General features: G+C 38.9%; 2 protein-coding genes across 4 annotated transcripts in view; both read left to right on the plus strand.

Moving 5' to 3' along the window:
• Positions 1-11,506, plus strand: part of SPECC1L (sperm antigen with calponin homology and coiled-coil domains 1 like) — a 65,916-nt gene extending 54,410 nt beyond the window's left edge. For all 3 annotated transcript variants that reach the window (XM_051805343.1, XM_051805341.1, XM_051805340.1), the window contains exons 14-16: positions 1,669-1,785; positions 2,173-2,232; positions 4,305-11,506. In XM_051805343.1, the coding sequence (XP_051661303.1) occupies positions 1,669-1,785; positions 2,173-2,232; positions 4,305-4,394 (267 nt within the window). In that variant the 3' untranslated portion in view covers positions 4,395-11,506. The remainder of the gene's footprint in view (positions 1-1,668; positions 1,786-2,172; positions 2,233-4,304) is intronic.
• Positions 11,507-11,603: 97 nt separating this feature from the next.
• ADORA2A (adenosine A2a receptor) overlaps positions 11,604-15,515 on the plus strand; it is a 36,725-nt gene continuing 32,813 nt past the window's right edge. Inside the window, exons 1-2 of the mRNA XM_051805356.1 lie at positions 11,604-12,607; positions 14,719-14,806. The gene's annotated coding sequence lies outside the window, so the exon portion shown is untranslated. The remainder of the gene's footprint in view (positions 12,608-14,718; positions 14,807-15,515) is intronic.

Genomic DNA, 15,515 nt, shown 5'->3' on the forward strand with positions numbered 1-15,515 from the left:
TTTTTCCCCTTAAATCTCGTCCTGTATGTTCCATATGTTTCCCTAATTTAAGTATCATTGAGAAAGTTTTAACCGAGCATTAATTTAAATCCAATTTCCTGTCTCTCTCTCTCGAGGAGAAAGGAGAGAGAGCTTTTTTTTTTTCCTTCTTTTTTTTTTTTTTCTTTTGCTTTTAAATTTTCCCACCCCTGTGGCTGGAGGAAGCTTTGTGAAGAGCATGTTCCCACAGCCTGGGGGTCTCCAACAATGCCGTTTCCGTCGAGCAGCGCGGCCGGAGAGGCTCCGACCACTGCCCTGGGCACTGTGAGCCCCAGCACGTACTCTGACATCACCACAGCCTGGACCTGCACTGGGGGGACTCTGAGCAGGAAACTGAGATTTCCCTCACATTCTCTTCTAGTTTTGTTTGGTTTTTTTTTTTACCTCTGTTGGAGGAATTGTGGTTGTTTTCCATTTGAAGTCCAAATCGTTGGTTTGACAAGTTATACAAGTGCTTTTGTTCTCAGCCTGCCTGGCACAGGAACACTGGTTCTGGGGGGAGTTTTCTGCATTAGAAATGGCAAGTTTTAGTGTCTTGTCAAAGATGAGTGATGACTTCAGTTGCTGGCAGGTGAAAGGTTGGCTCGTGTGATTGTGCCATCGCAGTTCTGTGACTGGAGGTTTTAGTTCCTGCTACATTAAAACTTTGAAAACTAAGTCATGGAGCTGGTTAGCTTCTGCTGGAGCCCAGTTAAGTGAGTTAGATATTAAAGAGTATTTATATTTCTCCATAAAGGCCTGAAAGATACATGAGTTGTTGTTACTGGTTGTTCCTAATTAAAGTTTAAACTGACTGCTCTCCACTTAGCCTCTCTAACGTTGTTTGACTGCCAACAGCCAAATATACAGTAATTTAAAAGGTCACTGAGGCATCTTGTTCATAATTCTTTTGGACTGGACTGACTCTCTAATAATTTATACAGTCTCAGGAGATGCATTTACCAGTGCCACTGAGTTTCCTACGGGAACTAGAAGATCAAGAGTGCAAAACAGCAGTTTTCAATCCCAAAGATTCCCTGTTACTGTCAGTGATAAACCTGTTGGAATGTCTTCATTTCCAAATGAAAGTTAACTTTTGTTTGTGATCTTGTTCACATCAGTTTCTGTAGAGAAATGGTTTGTTTAGAAAATACTTGTCCTCCTCAGTCAGTGGTTTTGCAGTTTTGTCTGGATATGAATGCAGTAGAAGCAGAAAAGTAAAATGGACATTAACAGAGATACGAGCACGTTGTCTGATCAGGGATTTGGGGTGTATGTATTTAACTCATTTGCTTTTCTATCTTGGGGTGTACAGTTGCACCAAATCTCTTCTCTTACCCTCTCTAGCACAACATTTTACACCTTTTAACACACACTGACACACATTTTTCCCTTTTTTTTTTTTTGAAAGAGAGCTTAATATTACCTGATATTAATGTATAAAATAACTGACTTTGTTATCAATACATTTTTTGTTGTTCTCTGTAGTAGTGCCTTTTGCTTTCTTACCACAGAACTTTGGTATTGGGCTGTTCACATTCTGTGCCAGTTTCCTCAAGGGTATTAAAAAAAAAATATTGATGGAGTGGTAGAATCTCATATCTTGTTAGATTATGATTTTAATATTGCTTATATTTTTTTTCCTTCAAGAATATTGACATAACAAACTTCAGCAGCAGCTGGAATGATGGCTTGGCTTTCTGTGCAGTGCTCCACACTTACCTCCCAGCCCATATTCCCTATCAAGAACTAAACAGCCAGGACAAGGTAAGACGTTAAAAATCTCATTCCTGGGACTGAGTAAAAAAGTCAGTGTTACTAGGATTTCCAAAACCACTTCAAACTACTGAGATGCTACCCTTTTTAAAGAATAAATAATCTATTCTTTGCTACTTTATAACTCAGTCGTTCTTCACTGACAGCAATTTTTCAACATTATCTTCTACACAAGAAAAAAAAGGAAAATTTTCCATAAATTTTTTGATAATATTAGAGCGTGTTCATTCCCACGGCTCTTTTCAAATTACTGTAATAAAGTTGCAGACTCCATTTAAAGTAAAAGTAACAGCATTACTATGAATATTCTTAACACCACTTTGTTATGTTTGAAATAGTATTTCCTTGTTTTCTAACATGTTGTTATATCTCATGCAGAGAAGAAATTTCACTTTGGCTTTTCAGGCAGCTGAAAGTGTTGGCATCAAATCCACTCTGGTAAGATTTAAATGCATATTGAATTAATTATGATCCATTTATAAAAATCAAACTTATTCTGTTTTGAAAGACTTGGGTGCTTTATACTTAAAAATAGCAGCAGATGAGCTCAGTAGAGGTTACTGCCCCTGTATCATACTCGACTGAACAACACAAAAGATAATCCCTACCTCGGTGGCTTTGTTTAATAAACCCACTGTCATCAGTATCTTGAGCTGACATGGTTTTTTGCATTAAATAATGACTGAGATACAGACTTGTGGACCAGCAGGTGCAGCAAAGGCAGCAGCAATAGCCAGAGCAGATAAACTAAGAAATATTAATAAAGGCAATGGATTTGTTTGAGAATAATTTGAGAAACAGGTATGTGATACAGTTTTCAAGAATCCATGAATTCTGTCCTGCCTTTGACCTACTTTCAAATTATTTGGGATTTTTGGAACTCTGGAGCTACAAATCAAGCAATGTAATTTATTCTTTTGCTCAGTACAGTGTGAGAGTCAAGATTTGTCTCCTAAGCTAAGACTTCTAATTTGTCATCATTGCAAACAATTGCAAGGTTTTTTTCAATTATTACTTATAATGAGCTGTCTTATACAAATTTTAGAGTAGAACAGTTAGTTTTCAATAGTACAATATTTAATAGAAAAGGAAGATTTCTGAAGGTGTGGAGTCTGCAGCATTTTGTGACCCTTGTGAATGGTCACAAAGACTCAGCTCACATTTAAGTATCACAAATGATCCTTAAATGATACTTTTGCAGCCTAAATTCTAACAAAGCTGCTGTAGTTTGCAGCTAATAATACAACAGACCTTTTTAAAAATAACACTTTCCTTGATCCTTATCAGTGCCTTTACCCCCCCAGCATTGTGTTTGCTGACAATGGCAGTGCAACTCTGGGGCTTTCGTACTTTGACTTTGGCAGTGATTTGAAATGTGGAAGTTTCTTACCAAGTGCTGATGTAAGAATGAGATCGTGGAAAATAACTGCAGTAATGCTCACATAATTCAGCCTCAGTCTAAATGGTTACTGTCTGTCCTTTCATTTTTGTAAGGTACTTCATCACAGAGACTCTAAAAAGGCAAATTGAATGGAATTAAATCTTCTAAGTGCAAATTGGATCCATCTTAAGAATTTGTATCTATTTACATACCTACATACACACTGTCTACGATACATATGTTTGTGGATTTTTTTCCCTCATCCATATTACATGGGTGCAGGGAGGAGAAGGGTGGGAAAACTCCTGTATGTAAATAGTAGTGGAATGCAAGGGGAAATTATTCTTTCTCTGTAGAAGAAGGTGTTCAGCTACTTTGATGTGAAAATTAAAAAAACTTCAGCTTTCTATGTTTTGAATTCTGGAGGTTCCCTCACCCAAAGCTTACAAATAGACCCTTACAGTAAGCAAAAATTGTTAGAAACTACATCTATCTCTTTTCCTTTCTACATGTGCTGAAGAGGGTAGATCAGGCTTTGTTTACCCTGCTTATTCCCTGTCAGTCTGGGACACTGTCACTATGACACACAGGGTAACTGCCCTGTCAGCTTGTCTCTTGCAAATACCCAAATGAGGAGTAAACTTCCCTCTTCCTTGTCTCTTTACTTAAAAATGCATATACAGTGATCTAAAGTACAGTAGTCTACTGTAAAATGGATTCAGTTATTTATTGATAGGAATTTTGAATTTTAGCTTTATTTAATGTCTGGGCCTTGATTCCAGGCTCACAGTTCCAGGGTAGGTTGTATTGATTTGCAAGGCTGGTGTAGGGGTATGTAAACACTCAAGTCTGACCATTACACCAACTGTACCAAGTGGGGGAAAGCTCAAGCATGCACAGTGTTGGTTATTTTGTTGGCTTAAGATCAAAATGCCTATCTGCAGATATGCTAATAATTACATTTTGCAAGTAATGCAAAGATATATGGAACGAAACAGAGCTTTCTTCGTCAGTGCTTTACGTGGTGGAAACTTGACAGATTACCCATCCCCAGGAAGGTGTGAAAACACAACCCCACTGCTCTCAAGGTTATCCCTGCTGATTCTGACCGGTGTGTTTTCTGTGACAGGACATCAATGAGATGGTGCGCACGGAGCGGCCGGACTGGCAGAATGTCATGCTGTATGTTACAGCCATTTACAAGTACTTTGAAACCTGAGCCCCGAGCATTCCACGGCAGAGCTACCAGATGGAAACCTTACTGAAATGCTAATCCCCATTTCACTGAAAACTGGCAACATTTGAGTCCCCTCAAACTTCAGTGGCGCTGTCCTGGATTGCCTCAGATTGCTGCAGCTACTAAGCCTGGAAACAACTGTTCGAAGCGAGAACTTGTTGCCACAGTGCTTGGAATAACCCAAGTTATTAAGCTATTCAGATTAATTATGTAGCCTAAAGAGCCTGGACTACTTATGTGCTGCCTTTCCAGTCAGACTTCCTGAAGCTTTTTTTCCTGGGAGAGTGAGATGAATGCACACAGGAGACTGAATGTACAGATAAAACTTTGAGAAGGAAAAGGATAACATGGCATCATATTACTGAATTTTCTGTAGCATCCTGATACCACAGAGTCTGAATATTCTACCCACAGCATATGGCAGCCCAATGCAGTAGAGTTCTTAATGGTAACTTAGTTACTGCCTATACAGCTATTTTCCATCCTTTAAAATGTGCACAATATTCTAGGAAAACAAGCTTTTGTTCCATAATGACAAATTGAGGGGAAAAGTGCTCTTGATACCTCGAGAAATTTGGCACAGAAGAAGTCTTCATTCTAAAGCTTCATTATAGGCCTACCTCTGTCACAGTGATGTGGCTTTCATCTTTATCTTATGGATTGTAAGCACTAGCACACGCAGCTCCTGGCTTTCAGGGTACACTCTACTTCAAGGAATCTGTGCAAACTCCCTGTGCTTCCATTAGGACAGAAATGAATCAATAATTAACCCTTGTATGGCTTGTTCTTCCCTCTCCTCCTTTGCCTGTACAGCACACTCAGCTACCCTGGGCTTTATTCTACAGCAATACGAGCACACATCACGGATATCTGTGGGACAAGTTTGGAACTGGGATAGCATTTTCTCTGCAGAGAAGATATTTTCAATAAGATGTAACAGTGAAATAGTTGGTCTCCAAATCCAGCTTTGCCATGTTTCCTGTGTGTTTTTCATTGATCTTGCACATCCTCATCTGACTGACAGAAGGTGAGATGTTCTGTGACCAGAACCATGGAGGAACTGATGTAATGTGTGTACACCCAGTAGTCTCAAATATTGCGTGGAAATGACTCACTGTCACAAGGAAGGAATTGAGAAACTTTAGTCTGCTCAACTTCTTTTTTTTGTTGTTTTTTTTTTTGGTTTTTTTTTCCCTAAAATGTACCTGAATTCATTTAGCAGCTCTTGGGCAAAAGAGTTTTAAGTGCCTTAGAGATCATTGAATTGATACGTCCTGGCACTTCAGGGCCTTGTGTGGAATGTTAATGGCTCAGAATTCATGTATCCATTTGTCACAAGCTGTTTGTTGTCATCTTGTTTGTCGAACCAAGGGAAGACTTCACTCTGTCATTGCTTCTGCCTCTTACTTTTCTGAACACCCATCAGCAGTTAAGCCACATCTCTCATTAATATTAAGCAGAAGCCAAGTTGAGCAGTGAGCTCTGTAACAGCTGCAGTTTATAAGCACAGGCTCTTCCAACACAGTAACCCTGTTGTAAAGAAAATGAATCTGCCCTTCCTATGGTGCTCTTACGACTGTTAAGGACAGTTTGAATGTCATAGATGTTAACCCAGTGAATGCAACTGTGCTTGGCATCTGTGAAACTTCTTCATGGTATAAAAGCACAGATTTAACTCAAAAGTATTGCCAAATCCAAAAACTATCATCTGAAGAACACAGCCCACGTGAAGAGTAATAATTCAACATGTCTAGCATTGTATAAGAATATACACTTACACTGATATGTGCCTGTGAGAATTATGAAACTTTGTAAAACAACTACTTAACACACACTGAGGGACTTTGGAGAAGTTTTCAGAGCAGCAGTGGCTCCTACATTCTCTTACAGCTCTTTAGCACTAGAAGTAGCCTAGATACCCTCAGATTATTAACTGGTGCATTTGAAGAGCCAACACTATCTAAAGACTCTCGTTGCAAGAGAGATTTCAAGTCAAAAATCTTCATGAACAGATTTTAATAAAAGTCTGAAATGCAGTTTCCTCTTCTGTATATTTCTTCACAAAATTTGTTTGCTTCATTTCTTAAGTTTCAGGAAGAATAGTCTTATTGGAAATCCACATTACTGCTGTCTTGTATTCTACTACTTCTACTAAATTCCAGATTTTGCCACTTAGTGTTTAAAATTCCCTTCTATTTATCCTCTGAACAGATATCCTTATCTATGATTGTCTTATTCATTGCCTTAGATTTAAAAAAATATTTTTCTATTGAAAAGGGATAGCATTTCTTGGTCTAAATTCACTCCTGACTGTTTTGGTGAGGTAATTTGAGCTTTGAGCTGATTTGCTTTCTGTCCAGTGGTCAACTTCATTTACCTGGAATGTTGTTTGAGTCCTTAACTGCAATAACACTAATAGTTGTAAAAGGAGAAATCATGTTTGCCAGATGCTTTCCGTTAAAAAGAGCTGCTGGTCTTGAGAAAGAGAGAGAAAAGCTAGCAGTGATGATAAAAATGACCTTGTTTGGAACTTCAGAGCTCTGTAAACTTCTTCTTGGTGTGATCTGTCTGATAAACCTCTGTGAATTCAGCCCAGGAACACTGGGCTTCATGAAGAGTTTTTTGTATAATGATGTATCTGAGCCTTTACATTTGAGGTGCTGCACAGCTGGGTGGAACTAATGAAGCGATGGAAGATCTAAAACAAACACAGTGCCCTGCTGCACTCTGCAACAGGTTTTTTCTGAAGGTTCAAAACACATTCAGTTTTTCAAGAGGAAAAATAGCTGTATCCCTTCTGGATATCTGGAAGATACTGTTGTGTTTGGTTCCTACTCATAGTTAATCCTGAAACAGCCTGGTTTTTTCACCATCATGTAAAGTGCAAGTTTATGCTGATTTACTTTCCTTTTAATCCAGAAAATATTTCTGAATGTACTGAAAAAGGGCAAATATTTTCTCATCCATTTCTATTATTGCATTTTACTATGTGCCTTGCAAATGCCTGTGCTGTAGGATATCAGGGTTACTCCTTGCCAGCTGTAGGGCTGGGGTGGGCAACAAAAGGAGCTGTTGGACATCCTGATGCAGGTACAGCTGGATCATCCTCTGGATCTGTAGGTGTTACACTTGATTTGGTTTTCAGTTGGTTGTGTTCGATTTGGTTGTCTTCTTAAATAGAAACACTAATTTAGTATCTTTGGTGTGAATCTCTGGCCCTCACAAAAGCCTTCTCATTTCCATGCCTCTGAAAAACTGTGAGTGAAATTTTCCCTTTTAAAACTGTGTTTGTGGATAGGCTATCCAGAATGTAGTATATAATTGCATCAGATTCTGATTTATGGATAGATTTTTATGTCTTTTGCATAAAATATATTCTTTGAGTTACGTGTAGCATTTCTGATAATTTTGTTGTCTCCAATTTTATAAAATATTTCCACTCTGTGTTTTCCTGTGAAGTCCATTGTCATGGTTTAGGAGGCCCTTAATTTGCCAGAGCTAAATGAACTTGGCTTTAATTTATTGGTGTAAACTCACATTAATATCCCTGGCAGCAGCTGTGCTCTGGTTTTACATGCATAAGGAGAAATAAATCGGGCCCTTGCTATAATGGTGCAGTACAGTGGTTTAAACTGCTGAGGATCTGCCTTATAAATTGTGTAGCTGTGGCAGAAAAAAATCTCATTGGAGACTCATTTCTGTGACTGATCTCAGTGTTAAGTTCTTACCTGTTTTTTTCAGTTCTGTGATTCAACACTTCAGGCATTTGGATTCTTTTGCATCACCAAAAAATTACTTTCACTCAGTTTTCTCTGTTTCTGTACCAAATTGGCCCAGGGCACAATTTTTATTACACCTGAATTTTAACTAAGATTGTTGGGGAAGTTGGAGATTTGGAGAACTTCTGGGTGTTTTTCTTATTTTCTGTGTTCTTGTGCCTGGTGTGGGAAGGCTGTCTGGTGTTCAGGTGGTGTGTGACAGCATCTCCCAAAGCTGCCCCCTGGGATGGCTGGTGTGAAGCTATGCATTGGCTAAAGTTAAGCCTTTAAAACTGTGTTCATGGGATTTGTGGGGACTTTACTTCTCATTTGCCTCTTGTAACTAACAGAGCCACAGCTGAACTGCAGCTGCATCAGGCAGGAGCTGTTAAGGGGCTAAATTCTGCTGGGAAGGAATGCAGTTGTACACCTTTATGCTATTTTTTGCCTATTGTGAGTAATGGTCTTGCTGAGGTAACCTAGAAAGAGGATTTTAAGATAAGTAATGTTCATGTACAGACTGAATTAACTGTATAGTTTGTTTGTGGTCCTTCCCTTGACTTAGTCAATATTTATTTCTGTTTTATTTTTATGTTCTGCCAAGCTCTATTTCTGCAGTTCCTTTCTTTAAGCTACATTAGTGTATGAGTGCTCAGTAATATTAGCCAGTTTGAGAAATTATTTGGTGAGAAGTGCTGTTAAAGTGTCTTCCTCATCTGTGAGTTCTAGACATGCTTTCCTGAGTTAGTGTGTGTTGAGTGGCAAAACATAGACATCTCAATACATTTAGTTGTCCCTGTTTAGAAAAGTATCTTTAATAGTGTTTCTGCTTTCACAAGAGAGTGGCTGGATGGGTTTTAGAGTGTTGCTTGCTGGGCATTCCCAGTCCTTCCCTCATCTAAGTTTCTTTTGTTGTATTCCCTGATTTCAGAATCAGTGTTGTAGTACACCTTATAATTATCAAAGCCGAGATGTTAAGCATCTGGAATATGTAGCAAGTATGCTTTTAATAATTACTGCTAAGTAACTTAAAAGATTGAGGTTTGTACAGTTCTGATTCCTGTTAATTGATACGAATGTCTTTCTTTCCTGATGTTTTTGCTACGCTTGCCAGTTGTTGGGGTGCAACACCCTCCAACTCAGTTTGACAAAGCCACTGTCCCCCCCTCCTCGAGTTAATTCGTTCTGTGATATTAGAATTATTTCCTCCCACTGAAACTTCAGTAAAACCTATGATTACCAGATGACTTTCTTCCAACTGACATCAGCTTTTACTTGGAATATTCCTTACCCTTAGGCCACTGTCTGCCACAGAGTTGCACATAAAGTTCCCATCAGTTCCAGCAGGACTTGGGGATGCAGAACAGTAGGGCAAACTTTTGGCAGAGTATTACAGCAGCCTCATGCAATTAAGCTGGTTTCATTTTAATCCCCTATTTTCAGGGGGTTTCAGTTTAGGCAAAATCATTTACTGAAGGCTGAAATGTGGCACGTTAGTTCTCCACTGGGAAGTATGCTTCTGTTTAATAATATTTTTATGAGATTGTATTTATGGAAATGGAAAGGAAAATGTCATGAAGCTAGTTTTGTTGCACTTTTCTAAGGCTTTTGTATTTTGCATAGTTCTAGAATATGAGCAAGTTGTTTGGGGAAGCCAAGGCTTAAAACTGGCTCTGCCCCAGCATAGCAATGTATTCTGTGCATTTTCACCCTCGTGATCTATGTATTATTTTAATTGCATGTAACTGGTGTATTTATATGGTAGTGAGGGAGCCCAGTGGACATTTCCTGCTGCAGAGGAGCCATTGGCAGTCCTGGTTCCACGGATCACAAACTGACCTGTTCTCACTGTAGACTGCACTTGCAGTAATGGAATGGTCCAGCTTTGATTCTGAACTCTGTTTCAACAAACAGGGAGAAAGAGGCTCTACTTTTTTTTTTGTTGTTGTTCCATTGTTGAAATTTCTCTGGAGGCTTTCCAGTTTTTTGCATATGTTCAATTAGGATGGTTACTTGGGACTCAGTTCAGCTAAGAGGGCACAAGTACATGTAACATACTCAAGTGATTAATCCTTGTAACTTACAACATTTCAGTTTGTTAGAAACTTTTGGTTTTATGTGTATTGTAAGGTTAATTTTTATGTCTTTAAGTAGCACTTTTATATATATCTGAAGGGTTTTTTTGAACAGAAGTGTTTTTTCTGTGTTATCTAATGGGAAGAAAGAAAAACACTACTAAACAAGGCATAGACCAGTTTGCCTCCAGACTGTAGGTTCACTTTAGGTCAGTAGTGATCAAGAGTTGTTCAATGTGTCTGAAATAAGGTGGTGATCCCATTTAATATTGGGCAACTCTCCCGATCAGAATCAGAAGGGCATTAATTGGTACCTCCACCCCTCGGGTGAGGGTGCTCCAGTTCAGGTGTGAGGCAGAACTGACAGAGCAGTGTGATGAACTTTGGATTTTGTGGAAGAATAGGACTGTATTGATGTCTCAGTCTGACTTCACAGCACTATATTGGATAAGGACTAACCTTGTTTGAGATGACACTGCAGCCAGTAATAATATCTCCTAAATAGCTAATTTAAAGCTCATTTTCCATGGCCTTTAAAGATGATGTAAAAAACAGTGATTCTTAAAAGCTCTTCTCATCCATCCAGCTTTTCTGATTTGTTTTCGGTTTACTCTTCCTTGAAACACAACTGTTTTATGTCAGTCTTTGTGTGGGTTTAGTAATTCTTGTTCTAGACAACAAGTACTTTGCTTTTTTCCCAGAACCCTTTTGAATAGTTTACACACACACATTGACATGTATGGACATTTTTCATAGAGAGGGTTTGCATAAATGTGTAATTGTACATATATATACACACATGTATAAACGTGTGTGTACATAAATGTACTTCAGGTTCTGAATAAAATGGAACATGTTTCAAGAAGTGCTTGTCTTGGATACTTAGGGTGGTGTATTAGTGTATTTATTTAAATGATAAAGAGGAAAAACCATTTTGTTTGCTTCTGGTTAGAGCTGAGAAATACAGGTTTGAGGAGAAGTTGGACAAATGTTCCAATTGTATTTCACCCTGGTTTCATTTCTGGTTTGAAAGGCACAAGCTGTTAATCATTGGAACTTAAGAAGTCAGCAAGCCTGTGTTAAGCTAAACCTTTTGGAGGACCCAATATGCTTTTAGTTTGCAAGGACCACTAAAGATCTGGGCATTTACTTTCTCCATAATATATTCTGTATGAGTATTTAGTATGTATGCCTTCGATTTGCCAATGTTGCCATGTTTTCTTCTTAATTATTCCTGAAATAAAGGTTGCAAATAGCAGAAGGTGTGTTTGTTTTCTTGAGCAAAGCCGCTACAGAAGGGACTATTTGAACACTATTTCTGGCACTCTGGGTTTTCAGGAGTGTTACAGGAGGCAGCTGGGGAGATCCATCTGCTGTGGATGAGGAGTGTGTGTGAATGGCTTGTGTGCACATAACCTCAGGATTTTTTTGGAAGCCATATCTCTTGCTATACCAGCACACTTCACAGTATCTACCCCCAGAGGGGTTTAAGTGATAAGAGGTGAGTACTCGAGATAAGAGGGACATGTTTGAGGCATCTGCTTAGCCTGTATTGTCCTGGAGAAGGGAACTGCAGAGAATATGTTCCATTTAGGCAACTTCCTTCATACATTGCAGGAGTAGAATTATTCCAGTGTTGCTTAACTCAACCCAAGTAAGGTAATTGTGTGCTCACTCCCTCTCTGTCTCTAAAGGAGTTGGGCTAGAGAGGGACTGGGGGCTTAATCTCTAGAGCAGTTCAGGCTATTTAAAGCAGATGCCTAAAAATAAAATTTCCAAGTGAAAATCAAGATCAGAACACCTTAAATCTGGTTTGATCTCAGTCATCCTGGATGGTAACTGTTTTTGAGTGTTCCTTTAGAGGTTTAATTTCAAGTGCTCTGGAATAAATTATGTCCAGAGGTTTGGATTGAGCCTCTAATTATTGTTCTGAAATACACTGACTAGTATAGATATTTTAATTCTACCTATTTCTTACTCTTTTTTTTAGGTTTTGTGTGGTGTTTTCTGACTGTTCAGCAGTCCAGAAAAGTCTTTGTCTTGGTGATATTATTCTGCAAGACAACGTCTTGCTTCTCCTTTCCTGAGGTGAAGTATTCTCCTTGAATTACAGTGGTTTAAGAAACCTCTTTCTAGTTCTCAAAATAGATTTATATCCTGTTTTTAAGCGTGGATCCTCATTTTTCATACTTCTTCTGCAAATAAATATTTTAGAAATGTAGTGTAGTAAACTCATGTCAGAAAAGAGATGTTTTTCTTTCCTGTAGCAAGTGTGGCAGCATTTTAGAAGGGACATTCCCACCTGGATTGAGCATTTGGAGCTCAGGACAGAGGCATCGGGCAGGACACGGCCAGGCCTGAGGTAACACTAAAACTGACTCTGCACAGTCTGCAGAGCTGCAGTTTTCTTTCCCATATCCCTACTCCCTAACCAAAGTATTTCTCATGGATTGTCTTCCAAGCTGTCACTAGAGAACTTTGTTAAAAATGTGAAACAAGCTCTATAAGTGTGTTTAAGTTGAATATAATAAAATTGGTTAAATAACTGCGAAGGTCTTACTGTAATGAAAAACTGCAGTTATATGGAATAGTACAATAAAAACCTCAGAAGCAACAGCAATATAATATTCCATTGTATTAAATCACAAAAGCTAATATTGGAGTCATGGTTGTTCTGCAGTTAAATTCAGTGTAGGAACTAGGTTAGCAATACAGAACTTTCAGTTAAAATTATTATAAAGGGTTTCAAAATTGCTTTAATCAGCAGAAGAGACTTGGATTATATCATGTATGTTGCCAGGAGGTGTGTGTAGTTCTACAAAGGGCATAGACAAGAGGAGCTCATGAAAATGTATGTTATTAGCCCACGAAATTATTTTGAAACAGAGACACCGTTTAAAAGTTTGCTCCTTTCTTAACAACTTCCCTTACTAAGTGGGAAGTTAACAGCCAGCAGCTACTGGTAGGATTTCTAAAAAACAAGCAAACAAACAAAAGAGGACCTCAGTTCTGTGCCCTGCACATTGTTCACCCTCTCAGCTCCCTCAGTTCATGTTGTTTTTTCAGCACTGTCCCTCCTCGGGCCCAGCATTTGTGTTCCCGTTTCTCAAACTGGTATGTTTTCTTTTTCATCCTCAATCCTAAAGGTTCAGTGAGATAGAGAGTTCTCTGAATTTGCTCAGAAAGTTGTGTTGGTGGTGTGGAAGCTCCAGTACCTTCTGTGTGAATTACTGCTCAGTGCTGCAGCCCAACACCTTGAATGGAGAAGTTGGCTAATTAGTGTCTCTATTCCTGGCACCTCAAGATTAGAACATTTCTAATGCTTAATTAAATGTTTTCTGTTAGCTTCATTTCTATTAGAAGAGTTGCTTTCAAACTTCTCCCCTGCAAGTCTTTGTAGAGAAAAAAAATTTTTCCACGAATTTTTAAAAAGTAGATGAGGGACTGATGCCATCAATCCTAATCCAAGTTGAGGTTTTTATAAGTCTTTGTCTGCTATTGCCCTCTGTATCACCATGGTTTAATTGAACCCTGTTTGTAGAACTGAATTTCTGTATATGAAATGCCCTGTTTGAAAAATACAGCGTTGACTTTTAAATGTTCTTGGCCCTTTGGGATTTTCAGTTCTTTGGCACCTTCTTAATCTCATTATGAAAACAGGGTTGAACACAATAGTGTCTTATCACAGTATTTTTTCTCCTAGATACTTGCATTGATTATATAGTGTGAGGAAATATTTGTGCTTCTCTCCAGTGCTGTGCATACTCATTCCCTTGTTTATGTCCTTTTTTAAAACCATTTTAGGCTCTTTCCTCATGCCAGAAGCCTAAAAGTTAAGCTCTTAAAAATGAAAGAAACTTGAGGAGGAGACATAACAGTCTGGAGACAACTTCACTGAGCTGTTGACAGTATCATATTTTTCAAAAATAAATATCCCACAGAACACCAAAATGCCACTGTGTTGAGTTAAGGCTGAGTGTCTCCGTGGGGCCACACTCAGAGTCCATGGGCTGCACTGGGCTACAGCCCTGGGTAAAGCCTGCACTGCACAAAGCCAGGGCTGTCTCTGGAAAATCACAACATTGGAGGGTCAGTTTTGCAGTTCAGGAGCTGCAAAACATCCTTCTGTAAAATGGCTGGTCTAACAAACTGGTGCCATTGGATTATCATCCTTGCAGAGAAGAAATGTGTAAAAGGAAGGTTTTCTGCTGCCATTTCCCTCTTGGCCAGAGGTACAGCTCTTACACAGGCATTGGAACAGGGTGCTAAAACACTGACTTGACTTTATAAACCTCTGAAGTTCTGTCATTTTGCACCAACATTTCCAGCACACGCTATTCCCTCACAGGGAGTGGTGGGGAAGCAGGGTCAGTAGCTACTTTTTGTCTCCAATTTGTGTTGTGACAAAGCTTGGTTATACACAATGTGTATTTTGTCAAGTTAAACAAAGGTTGCCCTCTCATTGCTCCTCAGACTAAAATGAGAACAGTGCAAGTGAAGAAGAATCAACTGACTTCTTCTCTGGGCTCTGCGACTCCAACGGTTCATTTATTGTGTAAAGGTAAGTTCTATATATTTTAGCTGTTGCTCTGCAGCTCCCACATGATGATTCATGCTACCAGTTTTTCTTCTATTAATAGTTTATAGAGAGTGCTTAAATTTAGATTGAATTCCATCTCCTAGTCTGTCATGCTGAATAGCAGTGAGAGAAATGTAGCCACAGTCTGTTTGGGCAGTGCCTTTTACGGACAGTGTTCAACTCCTGACATGAAATTACTGAACATCCTTCCTTTGTTCCTGACCCAAGTGCAAATGGCAGGATTCAAACAGTGCTGGGGGTATGGTTTGCATTTCCCTGTGAGGACAAATCTTACCTTGACTTTAACTTCTTTTCCTTGGGCCTGGGTAAAAGCTGAACTCCTCCTGTGCTGGGATTGAACAGGTTGTGTGAAGGCTTCGGTCTTTGCCACAGGGGAGTGTCCTTCATTATGGTGTTGACCATGGGCATTTCCAGCAAGACTTTGCAGGTGTAACTTTGTTGAAGGAGATACCTAGCTTCTTTTCCCAATGTTGACTTTAAAAATGCTATCAAATATTCTATGTTGAACAATGTGAGAGAAATAATTGCGTATATACACACACACATATGGATTTTTATTTATATATATGTCTTTGATGTTGAAGAATTTGCTGGTATTTCCAAAGGACTCAAGTAACCTTGCCCTCATCCCTTCCCTTGGACTTACACAGTTTTGCATGGCTTTGATTCA

This window comes from Manacus candei, unplaced genomic scaffold (assembly GCF_025592945.1).
Source record: "Manacus candei isolate 608988 ecotype Guabito, Panama unplaced genomic scaffold, ASM2559294v1 h1tg000064l, whole genome shotgun sequence".
Lineage (NCBI taxonomy): Eukaryota > Metazoa > Chordata > Aves > Passeriformes > Pipridae > Manacus > Manacus candei.